At 41.8% G+C, this 25,599-nt stretch overlaps 2 protein-coding genes across 8 annotated transcripts; both read left to right on the top strand.

Annotated features, from left to right (window-relative positions):
* The first annotated feature begins 280 nt into the window (after window positions 1-280).
* Window positions 281-12,233, top strand: parvb (parvin, beta). Of its 3 annotated transcripts, none has more exons than XM_010902731.4 (13): window positions 281-620; window positions 4,773-4,862; window positions 6,998-7,068; window positions 7,350-7,452; window positions 8,194-8,334; window positions 8,601-8,716; window positions 9,825-9,883; window positions 10,194-10,213; window positions 10,306-10,367; window positions 10,465-10,533; window positions 10,633-10,734; window positions 10,841-10,913; window positions 11,339-12,233. In XM_010902731.4, the coding sequence occupies exons 1-13, from the start codon at window positions 506-508 to the stop codon at window positions 11,413-11,415; spliced, it is 1,098 nt and encodes a 365-aa protein (XP_010901033.1). In that variant the 5' UTR covers window positions 281-505; the 3' UTR covers window positions 11,416-12,233. The 3 variants fall into 3 exon arrangements, with proteins under 3 accessions (XP_010901033.1, XP_010901034.1, XP_010901032.2); XM_010902732.4 differs by lacking the exon at window positions 281-620 and adding an exon at window positions 1,448-1,932; XM_010902730.4 differs by lacking the exon at window positions 281-620 and adding an exon at window positions 2,426-3,251.
* A 586-nt stretch (window positions 12,234-12,819) lies between these two features.
* Window positions 12,820-21,603, top strand: parvg (parvin, gamma). 5 transcript variants are annotated; one of them, XM_010902728.4, is made up of 13 exons: window positions 12,820-13,546; window positions 13,662-13,727; window positions 13,827-13,891; window positions 15,621-15,723; window positions 15,812-15,955; window positions 16,057-16,172; window positions 16,260-16,315; window positions 16,399-16,436; window positions 16,531-16,592; window positions 17,645-17,713; window positions 17,846-17,947; window positions 19,880-19,952; window positions 21,330-21,603. In XM_010902728.4, exons 2-13 carry the CDS (start codon window positions 13,667-13,669, stop codon window positions 21,401-21,403), a joined length of 963 nt encoding a protein of 320 aa, XP_010901030.1. In that variant the 5' UTR covers window positions 12,820-13,546; window positions 13,662-13,666; the 3' UTR covers window positions 21,404-21,603. The 5 variants fall into 5 exon arrangements, with proteins under 5 accessions (XP_010901030.1, XP_010901031.1, XP_010901028.1 ...); XM_010902729.5 differs by having other exon boundaries at window positions 12,821-13,128; window positions 13,615-13,727; XM_010902726.5 differs by having other exon boundaries at window positions 12,821-13,128; window positions 13,353-13,727.
* Window positions 21,604-25,599: the final 3,996 nt, after the last annotated feature.

Raw genomic sequence — 25,599 nt, 5'->3', positions numbered from 1 at the left:
AAAAAACATTAGAACACAAGTACATTATACCGTAAGCATAACTTAAAAGGTTGCCAAAATACATGAACATCCATTCAAAAATACCTACGTTATAAGTAGTTAATAACCGATTGCTCACAAGATTAGCTTGCATTTGGTTTTCAGCAAAGACTGATATTTTAGATGTTCAATTGCATTGTTATCTATAAAGCATCTAAGTTATTTGTGTGACGCCCTAAACTCTCACGGGATCTCCTACATCCAGCCATTGACGGGCGCTGTGGGGTAGTGTATAATAACGACTGCTAAACTGAGTCATCCGGTCCCACTGATAAGCCAAACAAGCGCTCATCATTGCCTATTGTTATCGCTGCCGATGTCTATGTTTTTTATGTGGGAACGTGACGTTTTTTTTCCTGCCAGCGGATTTAATTCCATGTGTTCTTCAATGAATCACGCGGTTTGTGGTTTTACATTGAATTGAGCTGTGCTGTAGCAAGCAGATAGAAGCAACGGTTTCTCAAAAATGTCTGGAGCTCCTGCTAAATCAGCCACCCCGCACTCGAGCAAGATGAAAAAGGACGAATCTTTCCTTGGAAAATTAGGAGGTACACTGGTCCGTAAGAAGAAATCCAAAGAAGGTAACATAAATTCCTGAATCATGACTTTATAAATGCTAACACGAAGTTGTCTATCCATTTTCTGCTGTCCATGGTACTGCAGTCATTATTTCCCATAAATGCATTCTGTTGACAGTTGTCTACATTAAGGAATTGTCTTCAGAACCTTTTTAGTGGAAACAAAACGTGTTGTACGAGCCAAATACTTTTTAATGCTACTCAAATTATGATCAGGTGTTATAACACATTGAAACGAGACACTAATATAGAATTAAATATATGTTACAGCATTAGTTGTCCAAAACCAAGTGAAGATTGAATTGTGAACAAGTAAAAGGAGACTCAAAACAAAGTTGACTGGGAAAGTGGCATTCCACCCTGATGTAATAAATATAAATAGATCTGATGCTTGTCACCTACGACAAGAATGCAAGGTCAGTAAGATAAGGAATAAAGTTAACATCTTTCTCCAGATGTTAACTTTCCCTCCTCTTTTGTTTTGAGTAACCTTTGTTCTGCCCAAGTTGTGCCCTTTCACCTACTCATGTAATTACCAAGCTATTTTAAAGCACCCTTCCCAAGTCTCAGTCTTGTGTTGACAGCTGCAAGGTTTTGTAGATCTGACTGTTCTGGTAGGCTACTCCCAGACCAGCCATGTGTGGATGCTTCTGTAAACAGTTAGTTACCTTAAAGGTTGTAGAAGGAGGGCTAGGTTCTTATAGCTGTGGACACACTGCAAATGCCAGTCTTCAACACTGTGTGTCTGGACGGGTTCTGGGAGCTTTTTGTATTGCAGAGGGTAAAAATAGATGTCCTCCTGTTAAAGCTTCTGTTGAAGCACGGTCCTTGGTTGTCATGTCAGAAACATGGTGCTCACAGAACATGCTAATGAGCCCACCCACACAGTGCTGTATGAAAGGCTCAATACGTGGTCAGGTTGACAGGAACGCCACCTTGTGATCCAGGCCAAAGCACATCATACCGCCTTGTGAAGAAAATGAAAAGTTTGTTATATCAACTGTGTGATTACTGCTGCAGTATGTGTCCGAAACGCTCGCCTTGGGTTCTGGGCAGACTTAGATATAATGTGTTTGCAACGGTTTCTGAAAATGAAAAGACAGGAAATGTGTTCTCTGTGATAGGCTCCCATCGGGTAGTTTCACTCACTGCAAAGGATAAAAGACCCAGAATATTTAGAAGAAAGTGCAAGTCATCGGCTGAAATGTATAAGGGAAAGTGTTTCCTTATTGTCTCCATTATGTCTTTGCTGGAGACTGAGGAAAATATTCTCTCAATGTGATAGCAATGTCTTTCCCAGAAAGTAATCCCACAAGTAAGTTGTATTTTTTTGTTTCAAATATTTCCTTTTTAATGTCTTCCTGTATTTTTCCTACGTCTTATAATGGGAAAGTCCATGCCGGGGCCATTTCAAAAGCCTCTTTGTTATGGCCTCATGAGACTTTAGCCTATACTGTATATGCATGTAATTAGCTTTCCTCTCTTATGCCTTGTTATTTCTGACGTCAAGCATAAAACGCTGACTAGCAGTAGTAGTATGTCTTCGTAGCTAATAACTGGTCACCTGAAAGCTCTGAATAGCCCAGGCAACGGTTATGACATGGTCAGCTCTGTGTCTTTGGACAGTGTTGTTAAGACTGGTCTATTTAGTCACTCCTGCCTATGCTGCTTGGCATAAATAACCTGGGCTAAATTTAAGACATTGGCTGTCTTTCGCTGTGACATAAATATCCTTCCCCTGTGTTCCAGATAACCCCCCATCCCCACCTGAGGGCACGGGAATCATGTTTTACATTAACCTTCTAGATAGAAATATGTTTTTTGTTTTCATAAAATATGTATATTTATCACTTGGCATTACATCCTTTACTTCCAGGCAGCAACAAGTGTTTGTTTTTTGCATTGTGTTTGTAAATTGTCTGCAGTATTCTGCCTACTTTACCCTGCTAATGGTCTGAACATAACAATGCCTGACATATTTCACTGCAAGACCGGGGAACTGAATTAATGTAATTATAATAACAGGAATACATTTTGTTGATTATGTTCATAATTACTTCAATCTGGCCAAAACAGATTAAGAGCTGAATGTAATTCTAACATCAAAGGAACGTTTCAGGATACACAGATGATATGGAAAGCAAACTATAAAACAGGAATGTCCCATCGCCAACTGAGTACATTCAGTGCTACACGTTTTGAGAGCTCCATTGTCTGTTGTAGTAAACTGCTGTTGCCAGATTAGGATGTCATCACACCATGGTACCTGTTACCGTTGATGGGTTGTAGTATCCACACTCTGGATACTACACACACACGCACACACACACGCACGCACACACACACGCACACACACACGCGCGCACACACACATACATACAAACCCTTCTCCGCTTCTGTAACTGGAGTTACCGGGTTGCGGAGTTGTGACGAAAATAAACACAAGATGAGACGTGATGACGTCTCTTCCATTGCCTAGTCCCACCGCCAGCACCTCACACACTCTCTCTCTCTCTCTCAATCACACATTCTGTCTACTTCTCTTCTTTCACTCGCTGCTACTCCTTCGGGATATTAAGACTGGGTCTGGGGACATGGCGGGCCTGTTGTGTGGGACCAAGAGGAAGAAACAAGGTACTTCTGTTTGACGCTGGCTTTGAGGAACTAGTCTTTTATGAATGGGAAAGCTTGCATTATACCGTATGTACATTCTGGTAGACCCAATGTGTTTTGAGTGCTGCTGGTGTGTTGATTTAAGGGATCGGTTTAGGTTTTGATATAAAAAAATAAATAATCCAGGTTAACTGTAACTGGGGTCTAATCCTATGCTTTGGTTATGTTATCTGTAGACACATCTCTATGACAGTATTATCTGCCTGTATTATGGTTTTGGGCCATCCTGCCATAAGATGGTAAAATCTTTAACACACATTTTTACTCATACATTTGAACACAGTAATTTGAAACCAAATGTACTGGACACTAAGAGGAAATAGCACAATTATGATGAAACACTGGAGTGTAATTCTAAAGGAAATGCTGATGTGGTGAGTGATGTGGTGGGAGAGGCATATAGTAGCCCGCTGGCAGTGTTTTGTGGCTGATCTCTGCAGCAGGACAAATCTGACTGGACATCTATGGAGTCATCTATGAAGTCCTCCTCTTTCTAAAATCAACATCATCCCATTTCTGCCTACCTTAAATGTGCTGTCCTGTGCCTTGCGGTACACGAGAAGATGAAAGGAATGGAACCATTAGGTTAAGAGGCCGAAGTGTAGACACTAGCCACCAAATCCCATCGTAATTATTCAGTGAAGAGGAACCAAAGCTAAAGTCAGCAAGAGCGAGCCTTTGCTTAGCCTTGTAGGTTTTATGGATCCTAATCTTGGAACCTTGAACCAAGTGTAGGGCGAGGCCGACTTATCGTTGGACAATGGATGTTGAATTAGAAAAGGATAAATTAATGTCTATATGCGTTTAGTGCCAGCGTGCCCCTGTCCAATCAAATTTTCTGTCTAATGGTTTTTTGTCTGTCTGCCTGTCAAAAATGTAATTCATCTGACTGTGTTGTCTGTGAAAATAGATGGAATATACAAAGGCGTTATCTCCACTGACCGTCAGCATAGAACTCCCATTGAGAAAGCGGGCCAGACTGGCCTCACCCTTCAATGTAACTTAGAGTCTGTCAGGGAAAGACTGGATACATCCTCACTGATCAATGAAGTAATTTGGATACAAACCATTGAGTGCTTGTTTTCCATTAACTAATAGATTCATTCTATTTTGGGTTCAGTATAAGAACTGTGCAAGCACAGATGTAGGCCCACCAACAACTCGTGTGTCCTCAGGGGATAGTTGCCTAGCGGTCGCCAGTTTAAATCCCTGGGCCGATTAGGTTAATAAACAAAAAGTCAATCCGCGCTTGAGCAAAGCACTTAAAATAGTTTCTCTAAGGTTGCCATCAGTCATGTTCTGAGCCATGGTTCTGACCCACTATTGGAGGGTGTCTCCAGTCTTGTGGACCTGTAAGGTTTGGATGCCTTTTTCAGTGAGTTCTGATGGAATGGGAGGTGATTTGATGACCTGCCTGTGTACAGTATGTGTGTTGGGGTTGTTGTGAGGTTAATGCTACTGACTGTATATCTCTTTATCCAGTAAGCAACCTTCAAGAGGAGGGGAAGAATGCCATCAACGCTCCCATGCTCACCTCGGGGGCAGATATCCACCCTGAAGACACCTTGATGGGTAACAACCAATTCCAACAATAACCTTCTGAGATAAAGCATATGTCTGGGGTGAAAGACATTAATACTGTTGTTACACTTTTGACTAAAAGTGATTGAAGTGATTCCAAGTGATAGAGAACAAACTGTAACTGTGAGACTGTGACCAGTATTCAATCTGGCAACTGTTTTAGTATTTTTTGTCATTAGAAACCTACTTAATTTTGCGGTAACAGGTTACTGTAGTTTGATGAATCTGTCTGAATGTGCACATGTGCACATGATAGACGTTAAAGATAGCCTATATATGTATTATTTAATAGAAGAAAAAAAATATTCCTAAAATGATTAATGTGAAATTACCATTTATTAATCGCATTTTAATATATATAAAATTAATATATATATTTTCATCATAGGTACACTTCAACTACGAGAGACAAAATAAGGAAAAATATTCCAGAAATATTTATGAATTTATTGGTAAATTAAGGTGGAAAATAAGTATTTGGTCAATAACAAAAGTTCATCTCAATGCTTTGTTATATACCCTTTGTTAGCAATGACAGAGTTGAAACGTGTTGCTGGTATTTTGGCCCATTCATCCATGCAGATCTCCTATAGAGCAGTGATGTTTTGGGGCTGTTGCTGGGCAACACAGACTTTCAACTCCCTCCAAAGATTTTCTATGGGGTTGAGATCTGGTGACTGGCTAGGCCACTCCAGGACCTTGAAATGCTTCTTACGAAGCCACTCCTTCGTTGCCCGGGCGGTGTGTTTGGGATGATTGTCATGCTGAAAGACCCAGCCACGTTTCATCTTCAATGCCCTTGCTGATTGAAGGAGGTTTTCACTCAAAATCTCACGATACATGGCCCCATTCATTCTTTCCTTTACACAGATCAGTCGTCCTGGTCCCTTTGCAGAAAAACAGCCCCAAAGCATGATGTTTCCACCCCCATGCTTCACAGTAGTTATGGTATTCTTTGGATGCAACTCAGCATTCTTTCTCTTCCAAACACGACAAGTTGAGTTTTTACCAAAAAGTTCTATTTTGGTTTCATCTGACCATATGACATTCTCCCAATCCTCTTCTGGACCATCCAAATGCTCTCTAGCAAACCTCAGACAGGCCTGGACATGTACTGGCTTAAGCAAGGGGACACGTCTGGCACTGCAGGATTTGAGTCCCTGGCGGCGTAGTGTGTTACTGATGGTAGCCTTTGTTACTTTGGTCCCAGCTCTCTGTAGGTCATTCACTAGGTCCCCCCGTGTGGTTCTGGGATTTTTGCTCACTGTTCTTGTGATCATTTTGACCCCACGGGGTGAGATCTTGCGTGGAGCCCCGGATCGAGGGAGATTATCAGTAGTCTTGTATGTCTTCCATTTTCTTATAATTGCTCTCACAATTGATTTATTCACACCAAGCTGCTTACCTAGTGCAGATTCAGTCTTCCCAGCCTGGTGCAGGTCTACAATTTTGTTTCTGGTGTCCTTGTTTGGAGTGTGACTGTTTGAGGTTGTGGACAGGTATCTTTTATACTGATAACAAGTTCAAACAAGTGCCATTAATACAGGTAACGAGTGGAGAACAGAGGAGCCTCTTAAAGAGGAAGTAACAGGTCTGTGAGAGACAGAAATCTTGCTTGTTTGTAGGTGACCAAATACTTATTTTACAGAGGAATTTACCAACGAATTCATTACAAATCCTACAATGTGATTTTCTGGATTTTCTTTTCCTTGTTTTGTCTCTCGTAGTTGAAGTGTACCTATGATTAAAATTACCGGCCTCTCTCACCTTTTTAAGTGGGAGAACTTGCACAATTGGTGGCTGACTAAATACTTTTTTGCCCCACTGTATGTACAATACCATGTGTCTCAGTTCCACGTAGCTTCTGAATCATTTTGACAGAAGTGCAATATATATATATATATATATATATATAGAGAGAGAGATACAATTCCCTGTGTCTCAGTTCCACGTAGCTTCTGAGTCATTTTGACAGAAGTGCAATAGTTCTGTGTGTGATGTGTGTTTCAGGGTGGGACTTTTGCTAATTTAGGATGTGGAAGATCATTATTGTATATGTACTTCTGCAATCAGCTGAAATTCTCTACAGTCTCCATTGAGTGTTATGCTTTCGATGTCTGTCATAGACGAGAATGCTGAGAGAAATATGCTGGACCCAACCTCAAGAGAGAATCCTAAATTTAAAGATCTTCTGAGGGTAGGTAACATTGTCATTAACATATTAAAGCTGTGTTTGTCACATACACATTTTAGTTTTGGGTGTTGCAAAATGTTTGTGTCCCTGCCACTAAATTAATACTATTGATTGAGTGACGTAACTATTCTAAAAGCGTAAAATACAATAGAAAACTACTAAGTCAAGTTAAACGGATGCCGTATAATGGATGCAGTGTAAAAAACAAGGCGCACAGTGTTCTTCATAGTGTTTAACCCTGCAGTTAAAGGAGAAATACTGATGCTACTAGATGGTGTGTCTAGGTGCTGATAGACTGGATCAACAATGAGTTGGAAGAAGACAGGATCATCGTCAAAGACTTAGAGGAGGACTGCTATGACGGACAGGTGCTTCAGAAGCTCTTTGGTAAATAATCACTCGTTTGCACTCAGTTTGGTGTCAATGGCTGACCTCGATTGTCTTCAACATAATTGAAATCCCATTTTAGCAACAGCGGAAGAGTCCGTTTCAAGGTTTTCTGAGATTTAACTGCGAACGGTGATGTTACTGTTAAGTGTTTTCTGAGATTTAACTGCGAACGGTGATGTTACTGTTAAGTGTTTTCTGAGATTTACCTGCGAACCGTGATGTTACTGTTAAGTGTTTCCTGAGATTTAACTGCGAACGGTGATGTTACTGTTAAGTGTTTTCTGAGATTTAACTGCGAACGGTGATGTTACTGTTAAGTGTTTTCTGAGATTTACCTGCGAACCGTGATGTTACTGTTAAGTGTTTCCTGAGATTTAACTGCGAACGGTGATGTTACTGTTAAGTGTTTTCTGAGATTTAAATGCGAACGGTGATGTTACTGTTAAGTGTTTTCTGAGATTTACCTGCGAACGGTGATGTTACTGTTGAGTGTTTTCTGAGATTTAACTGCGAAAACGGTGATGCTACTGTTAAGTGTTTTCTGAGATTTAACTGCGAACCGTGATGTTACTGTTAAGTGTTTTCTGAGATTTAACTGCAAACTGTGATGTTACTGTTAAGTGTTTTCTGAGGCATTGGCTGTGTGTTCACTCAGGCAGGGTCAATAATGTGTATGTGGGCTGTTTATTTCAGTCCCCCTAAGTCTACCTGTGTTTGTCTCCTCTCTCCCGCTGACAGAGAAGCTTTCAGGTCGGAAGCTCAATGTGGCTGAGGTGACCCAGTCAGAGATCGGACAGAAACAGAAGCTCCAGACAGTACTGGAGGCCGTCAATCAGCTGCTCAGGCCTCATGGCTGGTCCATCGAGTGGAGCGTTGACTGTCAGTTTTCTTTCATATACCATGACCAAGTGCTGATGGCATTTCAGTTCCTATGCATGGCTTCGTAGACTGCACACACTTTATTGTATTTTATATTGTGAACAGTTGACCTTAATGTTATTTAACCATAGGTTTTCATATTACTTGTTGTTTGCAATGTCTGACCTGCTAAGATAAATGCATCAACATTTCAGCCATTACAGTTCAGTGTGTCCTGGTTAATGCATACTGCACCCCCTCTTCTGGTCCTCTTCCTCTGTCCACAGCAATTCATTCGAAGAATCTAGTTGCCATTGTGTATGTGCTGGTGGCTTTGGCTATGCACTACTCAGCCCCAATCAGACTGCCTGAACACGTCTCAGTACAGGTGGTTGTGGTTAAGGTATGGAGATACCACACACATTACATATAATAATGACACATTGACATCTACTACACATGAAGATGATGACACATTGACATCTGTTACACAACGATGATGACACATTGACATCTATTACACATGAAGATGACACATTGACATCTACTACACATAAAGATGATGACACATTGACATCTATTACACATGATGATGACACATTGACATCTATTACACATGAAGATGATGACACATTGACATCTATTACACATGAAGATGATGACACATTGACATCTGTTACACAACGATGATGACACATTGACATCTATTACACATGATGATGACACATTGACATCTATTACACATGATGATGACACATTGACATCTATTACACATGATGATGACACATTGACATCTATTACACATGATGATGACACATTGACATCTATTACACATGAAGATGATGACACATTGACATCTATTACACATGAAGATGATGACACATTGACATCTGTTACACAACGATGATGACACATTGACATCTATTACACATGATGATGACACATTGACATCTATTACACATGATGATGACACATTGACATCTATTACACATGATGATGACACATTGACATCTATTACACATGATGATGACACATTGACATCTATTACACATGATGATGACACATTGACATCTATTACACATGATGATGATGACACATTGACATCTATTACACATGATGATGATGACACATTGACATCTATTACACATGATGATGATGACACATTGACATCTATTACACATGATGATGATGACACATTGACATCTATTACACATGAAGATGATGACACACTGACATCTGTTACACAACGATGATGACACACTGACATCTATTACACATGAAGATGATGACACATTGACATCTATTACACATGAAGATGATGACACATTGACATCTATTACACATGAAGATGATGACACACTGACATCTATTACACATAATGATAACACACTGACATTTATTACACATAATGATGACGACACATCTATAACACATGATGATGATGTATTGTCATCTATTGAAAAGGATGATGATGACATATTTACCTGTAACCATGTTTTTGATTGTCTTAGAAAAGGGAGGGCATACTGCAGACATCCCTCGTGACTAAGGAGCTGACCACCACTACTGAGTAAGTTTCACTTTTATACCTCATAGTCTTACTATACAGCTCCCGAAAAAATGACCTTTTTCTTTCCTTTCCAAAATGTATTTAAAGGAAAGTTTTGAGTAAAGAACAGAAGCGTTCAATTTGCAGTGGTCTCTTAATTTTAACCCTTCTTTTCCTCACTCAAAACCTTCCTTTTCAACTTTTTTGGAAAGGAAAGAAAAATCTCCTAATGGTCTCCTAATTTTTTCCAGAGCTGTACGAAAGTCTAACATAAACCTTATTATAGCTAGGTATAGCAGTCACTAAAATCTGTTTACTTGGTCTTTTACAGGATGATGATGGGTAGATTTGGTGAGTATATGTTGATTGATTTAGGCCAGTTGTAGAATTTGATTAATGTGTTGTTATTTTCCAAACAACACTGATGTATTCCTGTCCCTCAGAAAGGGATGCCTTCGACACTCTTCTGGATCACGCACCCGACAAGCTCAATGTTGTGAAGAAGGTACGCTATTTGAAGAGTGCTTTGTCAGCCTACAGTAATTCATGTATTTGGTTCCCTGACACTACATACTGTTTCTCTTCGCCCTTCTCTCCATTAGTCCCTCATCACATTTGTGAACAAACACCTTAACAAGCTGAACCTGGAGGTGACGGAGCTGGACTCACAGGTTAGATGTGATGTTTCATTAAAACATCTAGATCAGTATGAAACACTGTAACCACTAGGGATCAAATACATGTGGTTCTGTTCATCTTCTGATGTCCAGTTTGCTGATGGGGTCTATCTGGTGCTGCTGATGGGACTGCTGGAGGACTACTTTGTCCCTCTCTACAACTTCTTTCTCACACCTGAGAACTTTGAGCAGAAGGTAAGGAAGACCTGTAGAGGTAGGTGTTCTCTGTAACATGAAAACGTATAGAAGTAAACTGAAACTGAAGTATCTCTGGTTGACCCTCTCCCCCGGTTCCCCTCAGGTACACAATGTTGCGTTTGCCTTTGAGCTAATGCAGGACGGAGGCCTGAACAAACCCAAAGCCAGACCAGAAGGTAGGTTCCACTAAAAGACAGTGTAGGCTAGTAAGACGATGGGAATTGCCCCTGTTAAATCAGTAGTTGGGGTAAGCTTGATGAAGGCTGAGTATGCAGAAATGGCTTTGATGCTGACCAGGCTTGAGGAGTTGTAATACCTTAGATGTCCAGTAGGTGTAGACCTAGCCTCACTTTAGAGACTGCTCCAAGCCACTCTGTGACCTCCACACCCAACCATACCTGACCAGCTGTTATCATCGTGAATATAAACTCTCACAGAAAGAATTGTCAAGATCTTTTTAGTTTTATGTTTTCATACCAATCTTACAAGGAATCAGATAAGGGAATTAGCTTAATTTTCCTGCCTATTTCTGTGTGAACATCCCTGTCAGAGGACAGTTTATTTAAAAAAAGTAATACTTTTTTTGTTTGGTGTGGTCTAGATGTTGTGAACCTGAACCTAAAGTCCACCCTGAGAGTCTTGTACAACCTGTTCACCAACTACAAGACAACAGAGTGATGTCCGTCTGCCTCGCACACACACGCACACACACACACACACACGCACACACAACAAACAACACTGGGTGAGGAGAATAAGGCCACAGTGTTTGTGGTCTCTTTAAACTCTGCGCTGGAGGAATCCACTGAGACTTGACAAAAGTCACCCTGCCTATCGCTGTCTGCTGTGCGTCTTGGGATTAACCCAGAGCACTGGCGTGAAGAGATTGAGATTGTTTGTATTTAATCTTCCCAATGTCAGTGTTAAATTCCTCCTTTATACTAACACTGGAGAATGTTTTCTCATGCCTGAATGTCCCAACTAGAGAACGATGGTGTGTGTTTTATGCAAAGCCACTACTGCTAAGAAGATATTTATGATCCATAGCTTGAACGTGCGAGTACTTGAAATTATTTTATATCTCTGAAAGCTTTATATTATTATTATTACTGCTGATGAATACTATCACTGTACCTTTTGTCTGTTTATCAGTCCATTTCAATTGGACGAATGCATTGTAACAGAGGCCTTTAGTGTTACAGCATTTAGTGTCTATAGGGACCGGTTCAAGACATACTGCATAGCCAGTGCCAAGGTTCAGACCCTGTTGCTTTTCGCCACCAAGTGCCATGGTATTCTCCTACTGTAGAGTTAGATGGCTGCATGTAGCCTACAGGAGCCCATTCATGCATTTTAGAAAGAGGGTAAATTATTGAGAGGTACGAGTCAAGTTTGGAATTGCCATGAGATGTGCTGTTTCAACTGAACAACTCGTCTCCCTGCTTCTATCTGCTTGGATGTGTCTGTCTACCTAGAAATAAATGTTTAAACTCAGACGGCGTGTGCTGTTTTAATTATGCACTTCACACATATATGGTCTTCAAAGTGAATCACAAGTGTGGCGCAGATTTGGAACTCACAACACGAGCCCTGTGGTTTCGGTTCAGCCAAACGAATTATGCGGTTTATTTTAGGACTCGGTCTTTATTTTTCTTATCTATTCCCTTGGTTACCATGGCTACTTCCCCTTTTCCAAATTGCCCTTTCTTCTCTGGGGGATGTGTGTTTTCTCTGCTCCTCTGACGTAGAGACGGATCTCTTGCAGCACGCTGTCGACGCTTTCTCTCCCTGTAGGTGACTGTGGACTGCCGGCGGATAGACAACAACCAATTGGTACAGCCGGACCCCAAAGTGAATGTGTGAGCAGGTTGTCACTGTGGCACAAAGTAGGGATGCCTGGTGTCAGGTTCCATTAGACGCCCTGTGGTGCAGTTGTCATAAAATGCTTTACATTTGCTGGTGAAGTGACCTGAACTTAACTTGTCTTACGCTCCATCTCCATCCTAATGTTCTCGACTGTGTCTCCACCTCTAGGCCTCTTCTCAGAAAACAAACGGCGCTGTGTGTTGACATACAGAAATGAAACCACTGTCTCAAAAGAGGAAGTGCTCACTGTTTATTTCTATTCTTTCACATCCTGTCATTTCTCTTTTAAACAGTTTACGCTTTCATTCTCACATTTAGTTTTTTGCAGACAATTAGTTTTTTCCGGAATTCTATGAAGTTAGTTTTTGCGGCAATCCTGTGATCCGTTTCAGTATAACTTCTTGTCAGATTGAATGTATTTCTCTGTGTGCCACGGCAATTTTGATTGATTCCGTGTTTATGTCAGTCAGGAATTTGTACTTAGCAGTTCTCCAATTCGGCCTGCTTGGTGCTACTGATCTGAAGGTAAGGTTTATTGGTTTGGACATTTGATGAAAGTTTGTGTCAACCTCAGGCAGAGATGCCCTGGGAGAGTTCACGACAGACTGAGGTTGCATAGCAAAATCTCCCTCTACATTCTCAGTGAAACAATCGGACATATTTTTGGTCGCACTGCATTCCAGTAAGGCTAGTATTCTGTCTAGCTACCGTCTGAGTTTGCTTTTGATTTATTTTGTTTTATTCCCCAGGATCAACACAAAGCGTTCAGATGAACAGTATCATGTAGAGCTGAATTAGGACTTCATAGTTATAAGGTTATGTTGGCTCTGTTTCTGAAGTTTGTGTGTGCTCAGCCTAGGCAGCAGTGAAACCACAAAGAAGGAAGTGACCAAGGAAATCTACCAAATCAAATGCCGGCCCTGTTTCAGTTTTCATATCACAGGTTTTGAAATGACCCTCACTTTAATTGAACTGAGTTTAAACTATGCTGAATTATTAATAACATCCCAGGCAAGACTGATACCAGGAACAGTTGTTTGATATCTTGCTCACTAAAGGAGATATGGAGGATATTTCTGATAAGAAGCTGCAGAACGAAACTGAGGGCATTGAGTTTTTTCCGGGTAAGTCTACTTTCAGCTGTAGTCAAGCACTGACAAACTGTCTTTCTGAAATGGTTGTCAAGCAGTACCCTCAACTGAACTTCTTACATTTGAAAAAAGGTGAGAAGAGGAAAATTATTCAGCCGACTTCTTTGAAAGATCCCAAACTTGAAAAGTTAAAAGTTGTAAGTACTTTTAGACTTCCATTGCGATACCAGTTCTGATAATATTGTATATAAATATTTTATCTATCTATTTAAATAAATAAAAAAGATTCACAACTAAGCTATTGGACCATGTTACAAGATATTTGCTGCACAGAAAAAACATTACAAAGAAAGACTCCGACTGTGTATTCATTAGGGTATTGCCGAACTGTTAAGATAGCTGGCTGCCAGAGGTGTAGACTGGTATATCCTTAACAAACGTCTTTATTAGAAGGGATGGTCGTGATCAGAGAGTCACTGCTTAAGCTACACAGGAAATGTGGGGTAAGATCTTCTCCCATGAACCCCAGCTGAAATAGAAAAGACAGGGTCAAGTAAAATGTAATAATGGCTGTGTGCTTCTCAATTAGATGGTGTAGAGATGAAAGTGTTGAGACGAAAAGAAGAAAGAATAACGCCCCTGCATATCTGGCTCTAGTTATACCACTTGCTCCCTTAATGTGACGCCTCAGCAAGCAGGCTCTGACTCATGAATAATTAAATATAAATATATTTGGACATTACAATGAATCCTTTGATATTAAAGTATCAGAGTGGACTCACAATGTATTTGGAACCACCGTCCTTACAGGCTTTACTATATTAATGCACCCAGAACCAGACACTATATGGCCAAAAGTGTGTGGACACCCGAAAACCACACCTACATAAGCTTGTTGGACATCCTATTCCAAACCATGGGGATTAATATGGAGTTGCCCCCCCTTCCCCCCTGCAGAACAGCCGCCACTCTTTTGGGAAGCCTTTCCACAAGCCTTCAGAGTGTCTCTGCCCATTCAGCCAAAAGAGCATTTGTGAGATTAGACACTGATGTTGGAGAAGGCCTGGCTCACAATCACAGTTCCCATTCATCCCAAAGATGTTCAATTGGGTTGAGGTCATGGCTCTGTGCAGGCCACACTGAGTTCCTCCACAGCAACCTTGTCAAACCATGTCTTTACGGATCCTGCTTTGTGCACAGGGCCGAAATCATGCTGGAATAGGAAAGGGCCTTTGAAGCACCCAAAATGTGAAGCACCCAATTGTCTAAAATGTCTTTGTATCCTGTAGAATTAAAATGACCCTTCACTGGAACAAAGGGGCCTAACCCAATCCCTGAAACACAACCTCAGACAATTATCCCTCTTCCACCAAACTTTACAGTAGGCACTATGCATTCCAATAGGTAGTAGTTTCCTGGCATCTGCTACACCCAGGTTCATCCATCAGACTGACATAATGAAATGTGATTCATCAATCCAGAGAACATGATTCCACTGCTCCAGAGTCCAGTGGCGGTGTGCTTTACACCATTCCAGCCGACGCTTGGCATTGCGCATGTTGATGTAAGGTTTGCGTCTAGGCTCAGCTTCTCGGCGATGGAAACCCATTTCGTGAAGCTCCTGACACACAGTTCTAATGCTCATGTTGCTTCCAGAGGCAGTTTGGAACTCTGGTGAGTGATGCAGCTTGGCCCAACTCTGTGAGTTTGTGTGGTCTACTACTTCGGGGCTGGGCTTTTGTTGCTCCTAGATGCTTCCACTTTTCCACAATTATAGCACACTTTTATGCTCCAGTGAGCAATGGGTTTGGCTGAAACACCTGAACCCAATAATTAGTAGGGGTGTCCACTTATTTTTGGCCATATAGTGCATGTTACCAGACTAGTAAAGACTGTCAGCCAGTCACTGAACCCCTGTCCCTGCAGGTCTTAGTTGACTGGATCAACAGGACTTTAAAAGTGGAACACATTGTGGTACAGAACCTGGAAGAAGATCTCTTCGATGGCCTCATCCTCCACCACCTTCTAGGTGAGACCCAAGTGAGCACGCACGCACACACACATGCACACATGACTGTGGTCTGTATGGTCTTGGCACGTGCCCGTGACGTTCACAGGGAAGCTAGCTGGTGTGCATCTGTCCGTGGAGGAGATTGCGTTGACCAGCTCCGCTCAGATCCGTAAGCTGGAAATGATCCTGGAGGCTCTGAATGAGAAACTGGGGCTGCAGGACGACTCCCCCGCTAGGTGGAGCGTCAAACGTGAGTCGCATTCATGACGCAACCCCGCAGAACCGGTGTTTTGGACACCCCTTTCGGCTGAGGAAACATGTACAGCACATTTTTTACTTCTTCTCTGTCAGTCATTCACAGTAAAGATTTGCTGGCCACTCTCCATCTCCTGGTTGCCATAGTGAGGTGTTTTCAGCCTGATCTGGAGCTCCCCCTGAACGTCAGTGTGGAAGTTGTCCTGTTGGAGGTGAGTTTAGTGTCTATGTACCATATGTCTGCCTTCAAGGTGTAGAACCTAAAACAATGGCCTTGCTCTCACTCCACTGCCTCGCAGGTCAACAGAAACGGAATCAAATCAGAAAAGAAAACAGAGATTCTCACAGACGCAAGGTTTGGCCTATGATTATGACAACTGCATGTTCTTCAGATCATTTCATTTGGTTCCCAATGAAATGCATTACTGTATGTTTCAGCGGTGATTCAACTACAGATTCGCAGAGCAGTTCAGACCGTAAGTGAAATATTCGGGGTCACCTTTGAAGTACTCTCTTGTCAATTCAGAACGTCGCACAGATTAATACTCTCCTCTTTATCTCTTCATCTAGTTGAGGACCCCATCGAGCAGCTGCTGAATCTTGACTCCCACAAGGTCAACATTGTAAAGCAGGTAATAAAACAGGAGTCCAGCTGCCCTTCTGTTTACTGACCAATGAATTATTAGGCTTCGGGATTTATTCTACTCTGGTTCAAACCCTGAGTTCTGATTGGCCATATACCATGGCTAACAGTAATCCTGTCTTTTAATTGTGCTTATTGTGCTGATAACCCGTTAATTATTACAATAAAGTCCCTAGGTCTTTTGTATGTAGAAGATACCATGGCTAAGGACTGTATCAAGGCACTCTTCATTGCGTTGTGTATAAAAACAAGCATAGCTGCAGTACGTATCAGGGACGTCGCTAAGCGTATTTTAGGGGGGCTTTAGCCCCCAGATTCATGTTTGTATGGGTTTGAAGTCAACTTATTGCAATGTATTCTGTTCAGAGGATGGGAGGTCCGGTTGTTAAATCTTTCTTTTTTTAATTATGATACATTTTTGAATGACTTTATTCCAAGATGAATGGGCTAATGACTAAACGATTCAGAATGATTCAGAGAATTCTCGCTTAGAAACAGAATATACTGTTTATGTTCATTTACTATAAACTATAGTTAACAGAAGTATTTTGGCTACATAGTACAGCAGTTTTTGTTTGACTTTTGTTGGTGTTTGATGGTTGAGGACAGAGTGGACTTAAATTTCTTTATTTAGATAGAATTTAAGTCATATTAGATCAGTGTCTAACACAAACAATGAGATGGGTATACCTTAGGCCAACCTTGACCAAAAATAACATTATTTTGATAGATTTTACACCAGTTGTTACTCTAAAAATACATGATGAAATAATGTTTTGGGGAGTATGCCCAGACCCCACAGAATGAGGCTTAATCTGGTCACAATATTACCATTGCTGGTTTAGACATGAGGTAGGCTGATATGTTTGAAAGGCTGCTATATGAATGAGATGTGTGACAGAATTCAGTAATGCATTTGAATAAACATCACATCAACCCCAATGGAATGTGGTCTAATTAGAGACAATGTTATGGTTAAATGTCAACATTTCTGTAATGAGATCTGTCATGTTGAATTAAATGTATACCTTCCTATTTTAGGCCATCATGCACTTTGTCAACAAGAAGATGTCAGCCCTGGGACTACAGGTGACAGACATGGAGAAACAGGTACGCTGATTGCGGGAAGGGTTTGGGTATTAACGGCTACCAATGTGTCAAGAAAAGCGATGGTTTTCCATTATGATCACGCTACAGCCATTTGGGTTTGGTCCAACTGATGGTGGTCTTTATAACGTGTAGTTTGCAGATGGTGTGATACTCCTGTTGCTGATCGGACAGTTGGAAGGGTTCTTCATTCCACTCCATGAGTTCAACCTTACGCCAGTGAACCATGCAGAGATGGTAAGAAGGTCATACAGCCTAGGACTCTACAATGCAGCCCACACTAACTGTATACTCACATACTCCCTTAAAAGAGGACTACAGAAGAACAAGCCATCCAATTACATTTGTTTTCATTTGAAAGCACAAAGAGAGCCCTGTTCCTTTCGAGGTAGCAAACTCTTGGTTTGACGTCAGCTGGAGAGATCCCCCCTGTGGATTTGAGCTCCAAACCTTTTCCTGGACAGCTAGCATCGTGTAGGTTTTTGTCCCCAATCCTAACCCAGTGTTATCAGTGATTCCTGTAGGAGGTCTGATCCCTGAAATGAAAATGGATGACAGTCCCTTCAGATACATTTATTTTCACACGACGCGACGTGACCACAAGGGGATGAACAACCCTTATATCTCAAATAATAATGAAACCATTGCTCGATTTGTAAATCTTATGGTGCCGGAACAACAATAGGACATGTGCTGGGGTGGTCCAAACGTACCAGGAGACATCATTTACAAAATATATAATTCTTTAAATAATACATCACATGATGGCTTTCAGAACTTGGACACATGCCCATAGGATCTAAGGAAATATAGCCTTTTAGAAAATGCATGTCATGCAAATGCTATGTCATTTTAAACGATTGGAGAATTCACATCTCAATGTTGCACAAAGGCTGGAAATGACAGGCTATTTTAACACTGAACAAATGGGACATTTAAGATCTTTAAGGTTTGTGGGGAGACTTATATTGTAGCCTACAACTTGAGGAGAAAAATACATTATTGTGCTTACGAAAAAGAATTCCAGTTTCTGACTCACTCAATGACACTGCAGCACAATCATGGGCAATGTCAAAAGCTTCTCTCTCTTGGTTTTACTTTGTACTTTGCTCAGTATATTACGTATTTGGACTTTATCCTAAATAAGAACAAGACTCTTCTATTTTAGCAGCTATCTTGTGTTTTTATTTGAAATATTGCAGGGCCTAGGATTGGCTGCGTCGGATTTCCCATTTCCTGTACAGTGATTGTGCTACACGCAATTCACATCCAGGCAATAAAACAAATTGATCCTGTTTGGCTACATTTGAAACTTTATCCTGATATAGTATGCTGACATTTTTCTTACTAATGAGAAAAGCATTAGGCCTAATTCTATAACGTTGGCAAATGAATTAAAATGGATCAGGAGCTTCTCCAAGGAAACACATCAGTTGCTAAATTTGAGCAATTTTTATCGGAGCAGAGGGTGAAAGATCACATGTATCTCATTCTGTAAGCGACAGATGCGCACACATTTCTCTCTCGCCTGCTGCAGCAACCGGCAAACGGTCTCAATCATAAACGGGTCCTCTCAAAACAGAAGAGCCTGTCAATTGCGGGCCTCTCCACTGAAGTTCATTTATGGGCTGTAGAATAGATCATTAAAATCTGGATTATTGGGAGTAACTGATAAATTGCTTCATTATTTTTTACTCACATCAATCATAGCATTGGTAAGCTGTGATGTTACCTATGATTCTATGGTAACCATGAAGGACGTCTCTTCCCCTGGTTAATACTAGTGGGAAACTCATCTACCACCCTTGATTTGCAATCTATGACAATGTTTCTTTCAAACACTAAAATGCTTAAAAAGCACGATAGCTGTACTTTCAGTTGGTAGTTGTACATGTTTTCTGGCCACTGGGTATTTGCTTTCTTAACAAGTTTCCACACCTGCATCAATCCGTGCATTTACAACTTCAGGTTGCCTTGTCAGTAGGTTCTAAGCAAGGGGTTGGTTACAACAGAAACCTCCAGGAGGGTAACGGGAGCTGTAGTATGTATCACCTTTATTGATTTTGACCTTCTTGTGAGATTGGCATTCTGCACAGGACGTGTGCCAGGTGTCAGTCTGGTAGATGTGCCTTGGCCAGCTCTATGTCTCATGTCCCTCTCTGTGATTAGCTCCACAATGTGACCCTGGCCATGGAGCACCTCAATGACATGGGGTTACCTGTGTCCAACGTCGACCCCCAAGGTGAGGCTGTTCACATTCTGTACTGCCGTGTCCATGCTTACTGTACCCAGGTATGATGCCACACCAGCTAAGAATAAAATAGGTCTTGCCCAAGTGTACTAAGACTAGGAAATAAAAAAGGGAAGGAAAATATCTCAAAAAAATACCACAGCCAGAGTGGCGGTATGTTGCTGTATATGAAAGACATTTTGACCAAGATTGCTCCAGGCTGAATGGTGCTCCAAGACATTAATGTCAAACTAATTCAGAAGATTTCGTATCAAAGGCATTTGTTTGGGCAATTGCAGTATTTCGCAGACTGTTCAAATGTCAAGTGGGAATCATGATTTGCGCTGATCGTCCGTGTTAATCCCCTTCACTGTGCATGGGGATATGGTTAGTGTTCTGAAGGAGAGCTGGGATTCTGTTTGAATATTAATGAATATGATGATTAGAACCCTGAATGATGATTGGCTGAGGGGTTGTACCAAATGCCATCCTATTCCCTGTATAGTGCACTTCGTTTCGGGTCAGCAGTATAGCACTGCGTGCAGTAGAGAATAGGGCGTCTTTAGGGACATAGGCCCACTCCGAGGTCACGATTGTTCATTTAGATGCGCAGGAAGGATAAATCCAGGGAGGAAAGTCAATCTATCTATTGGCCGTTGATAGAGTCACTGACATAACCTTTCTCATTCATACTGCAACACCAAACTGACGAGAGGCTGGGTTAGAGGGTTGACATTGTTTTGGCACTCCTGCAGTCTTCCATACATAACCGGTTACCTCTTTCAGTCCAAGACCTGCACTCGGGCACATTCATGGGTAAATTTCCTGGTTTTGCTTCTGAATGAACTGTGAATGAGGAAGCTCTGAGCATTTACTTGAATTGTAAATTATAATAAAAGAAGCTGGTTAATCTGCCTGGCAGCGTAACATATAATTTAAAAGTAAAACTTGGAGTTGATAACTGTTAATGGTTAGACTTGGACAAGCCCAATTAATTTAACCTAGGAACGAGAAACTGATTTAATTCGTTTTTAGCGTCTTTTTAATTACGGGCTAATCTCTTTGATGGAATAATGAATCCCGCTACTCCAGGTCTACAGGCACTCACCAGTGGGTGCATTAATCAGGCTAGCCGGCGTACAAGACCATCTTATTCGTGCCTTCATTTAATTATGCATCACGCAACCGTTTAGATATTGATTCAATTTAATGTAATGCTGTTCTTGGCTTAATGTTGTGGCCCACTTTAAGAAACAATACAGACCAAACATTTTGTTCCAATGTCAATAAATTCTCAGAGTTGATCTTACACTGTCATTGCTCCTGTGATTTTGAATGCTGGCGTTGGATAAACTAACCACTTCATGTGTCTGATTGCATCTGTTCTAGATATAGTTTCTCAGCAGATGACTGCCATTTTGAAGGTCCTCTATGCCCTTTTCAAGAAGCACAAGAGCAGATGAGTATGGGAAGATAATAGAGGAAGACATTAGGCGGTTAACATTCCGGACGTCATTACCCTGAGGTCTTTCCCGACATGTCCAGAGTCGGATGCATATTCCCTGTGTGAAAGATGAAATTACATTCATTTTTATATCTGATGTTGATTTTGTGTAAAGCTTTGTTTACTTTGTATCAATAAAAATCTATGTTGATGCCGAAACTTGGTGTTTTTCCTTGGAAATGAAACACCGTGTGCAACATTATTTCTTAGCATACATTTTATTCACGGACAGTCACTACTTCAACATGTAAACCTTTTCACATGATTCTACACGGAGCCCAAATGGGTTTTAATTGGAACCAAAAATGATCTTCCAGGAACCATAATGGGTTCTGCTATGGGGGACAGCCAAATAACCCTTTAGGAACTTTTTTTGTCTGAGAGTGTAAGAGATGCAGACATGCAAGCTGAACGTTTATTACAGCTCAACGTCCCACTAGTCACAAGGCAGACAGAGAGACACTTGGCACAGGCTGTGTTCCTCCTCTTCATCGTGTAAATAGCCCATTTAAGCAGACAGTTTGTGTCTTGTCAGGTCAACCGAAGATTTTCTCTTCCCTCTATGTATTGGGGCCAGCCTTTCTGTTTACTGCCCTTGGACACCCCTATCTCACAGGACTGGCAGTTACATCTGCCTGCGAAAAATGCGGACATTTAAGACAGGCATTTCAGTATTTCTGATCTGAGGTCAGTTCCCAGAGGATTCTGGGCACGTGTAGTGATGGATGAAAAGGGCTGCATTACAATAATTACGCAGGTGAAAAGGGCTATCGGTCCGGCTGAATGCTACGTTGATGACTGCGGATGATTGACAGACGCAATATTTGCCATGCTTATGCTTAGCGCTCTTGTATAGACGAGATTCATCTCCACAGGGATGTTTTCTGATAGCTGGAGAAAATGTAAATAATTTACATAATTCACCATCCCTTCCTTAGCTTATTCCAACCCCCCCCCCCCCCCCCCACTCCTACATTTTGCCCTGATCCATCCGCTGGAGAGTTCGTCTTTGATTGACGTCTCGTCACAAACGACACTGTCATGAAAATCTGATAACATGTAACCGGATGGGGGGACTCTATCACATTACACATAGACAAATGGCACCATTAAGAGCCACTTAGTGTGGGCTCTGCTCCACAGACGGGCTCCCCGCCTCGCCTCCGACGGGTTGGAGTCGGCAGTGGGGTGGAAGGAGGTGATGGGACAGGCTGATGGGGTTTTAATAGACGGACGTCGTCATGCCGCCGGCGAGGAGGATACTCCGTCCCGCTCCCCTTGAGGAGTGGGGGATTTTTAGAATGACTGATGGGATTTATTAGTTTCCGGTCCTTATCGGCGTGACCATGTCTCTCAGGCATAATCGTAATAAAGCTGTCTTGGCAATGACACATAGCGGGAACGAGGGGCAAGGCGAAAGCGAAGGGGAGAGGGAACGAGTTCTAAGGGGGGGGGGGGGGAGACGACGAGAGCGAAGGATTGGTGGGACGGAGGGAGTGGGACAGGGGTACTGAACAGCAGCAGAACTGGAATTCTGAGAAGGTTTGAGTGGGAAGCAAATTCTTCAAAAATAAATGAAAAGAACAAACTAACAAACCTCGACAACTCCCTGGATTCACTGTTTTCTGAAATGGTCCTCCAGCTGCTGCTGACAGGTTTTCTCCTATCGACGTGGGCTTTGGTGGTGACGTGGCTGATGGTGTCCGGCCTGTCACCTCCTGGTCTTAATGGCGTGTCAGGCCCTGGCCTGGATGCCCGGCTCATGTGATTCACCAGGCTGACTCAGAATGGACGCACTGTGCTCAGGAGAAAGGAAACCTCTGAAAGGAAATGTATTCAACTTTTATACTTTGTCCCCCAAGTTAGACTGACATTCAGGATTTCATAAAAAGCAGCACAGGCACACGGAAATGTTTAAACACACTGAAAAATATATATCTTTATTTCTCACTAATTGAACAATACAAAGTTAACAAGTGCAGAAAGTCTTCCACTGATAACTGTACATTGTACTTATTAATAGGCCTACCTAGAAAGAATGTGGTACAGTGTGGGTCGTCATCAACACCACAGTGAGGTACCGACCAATCACTGCAAAGCTTGTGTACATGTGGAGATTCACTATTAGGCAACTGTTACCACGGCAACCTGGAAACTAAAATATTAGTGCGCTCCCATTTCAACAGGAAGGATTACAACATTGACCATGTCACGTCAACTCCAAGATAAGACACTGCACAAAACAGAAATTCTAATTTGTCCCACGAAAAAACTAATCTGTCAGACTTTGCTTGGGCTTCCATTTTAGGGAGGGGCGAAATTGTGCTCCTTTGTCGTTATTGCAATAAGAAGACAAACTGCTGGGTTGTCATCTGCATGACATCCCAGCAATCAGGAATATGTAATTAGGACTGTTGATAATGCTTGCTAAGGCAGGGACATTCCCCTAGTTATCACCACAACATATTGTCTGTTAAGGGGACTCCCCACTCACAGCCCCACAGAACAGGCTCCTGAGGAGATCCTGTGTTCCCTAGCATATCTGATCCCTGCCATTTCCCCTGCTTTGAGGCCCAATTAAAACCCCTTTGTACTGCAGCAGCTGTTTAAAATTCCTGCTCCTCCTGCCTTCCTTACTGCTGCTTCCTCCCTTTCTGGGGAAGGAGAGGGAGGTGGTTGGAAGGAAAGTGAGGGGGCGAGGAAAACAGGGAGAGAGGTAGGATATGGAGTGACAGAGAGATAGAGAGAAGAGATGAAAGAGAAGATGTAGGAAGAGATGGAGTGTAATTTAGCACCTCCACTACTCCCCAGTCTAGGCCAATTATTTCAGTTTGGCCAAATTGTAACCCAGCACAGGGGACATTTCGGCTGGAGCCAACATGCAATTAGCCGTTTACCCTCAGCCAAACGGAGGTTAACTAAGTCAACTAAGTAAATGTTATGATAAACGCACTGTTAACAGATAATATTAACACAAATCGAGCGTCATTTTCAGAGTCTTTAGACTTAGGAAGACAAAACGGTTTATTTTTAAATGGTTTCAATAAATTGACAGGTTCAGTTTGCTCCTGTTGTATTTTGGGGGAAGCTGTTCTGCTCCTCCTGTCTGTTCAAGAGCATTGCTGCTAATTCCAGTAAGTCAGACATAACCGTTTATGGTTCTGTCCTCCTGGTTGGCCCCTACCAAGGATACCGAAGCGTGCTGCCTGCTGCACGTTGGGAATGCTCATGGAATCCTCAAGATGTAATGTACTGGCGGTGCTGCTGCCAAATTGCAGGTTATATCTGTAGAGTGAGGAGAGATGCGCCCTGTACGCGTCGAGCCTGGTCATCACCGTGACCACTCTACCCAGATAACAAACACTTGATTCTCCTCCCTGTCAGCACAGCAAACGGGGCACTTTACGGATCAATACGAAACGACATGTCAGCAATTAGTTAAGAGCTTTATTCTGCCTCCTAACCTCCTTTTTTGGTTCGCCGACGTGATTCCCTTTTCTCGGCACTCCACTCTGGGTCCTTGCTAAGCTGACAGGGACTTATGATCATTATGCTGAAATATCTGTTCCGTAGACTTTACCTTGCCATTAAATCTAGCCTACGGAGAGACCCAGGGTTGGCCTCCAAAATGGCATACTGGTTATAGTACACTACTTTTGACCAGAGCCTTAAATTACATTCGGGGGATATGAAGTGTTTTGGGATGAGACCATCAGATTCACCTCAGGGATTGGTCTGTGCATGACTCATCCTATTTTCTCATTTGGGTCAGGGCTCTTAATGCTGTACATTATTGCCTATGGGGGGAATGTCTGTTTCCGGCCTTTGCTTTCTATTTGGGCTAATAACACAAAATAGTTTCTTACCAGTATGGTGCATTGGCACGTGTACAACCCTGTTTCCAAACAAGTTGGAACGCTGTGTAAAATGCAAATGAAAACAGAATACAACGATGTGCAAATCATTTATCGCTGTATTTAATTGAAAATAGTACAAAGACAACATAACATGCTGAAACTGAGAAATTGTGTTTTTGGAGAAATACATGCCCATTTTGAATTTTATGCCAGCTAACATGTTTCAAAATAGTCAGGACAGGGGCATGTTTACCATTGTGTTGAATCACATCTTCTTTATACAATACTCTGTAAGCGT

Source organism: Esox lucius, chromosome 19 (assembly GCF_011004845.1).
Source record: "Esox lucius isolate fEsoLuc1 chromosome 19, fEsoLuc1.pri, whole genome shotgun sequence".
Lineage (NCBI taxonomy): Eukaryota > Metazoa > Chordata > Actinopteri > Esociformes > Esocidae > Esox > Esox lucius.
This window is presented reverse-complemented; position numbering and strand designations above follow the sequence as displayed.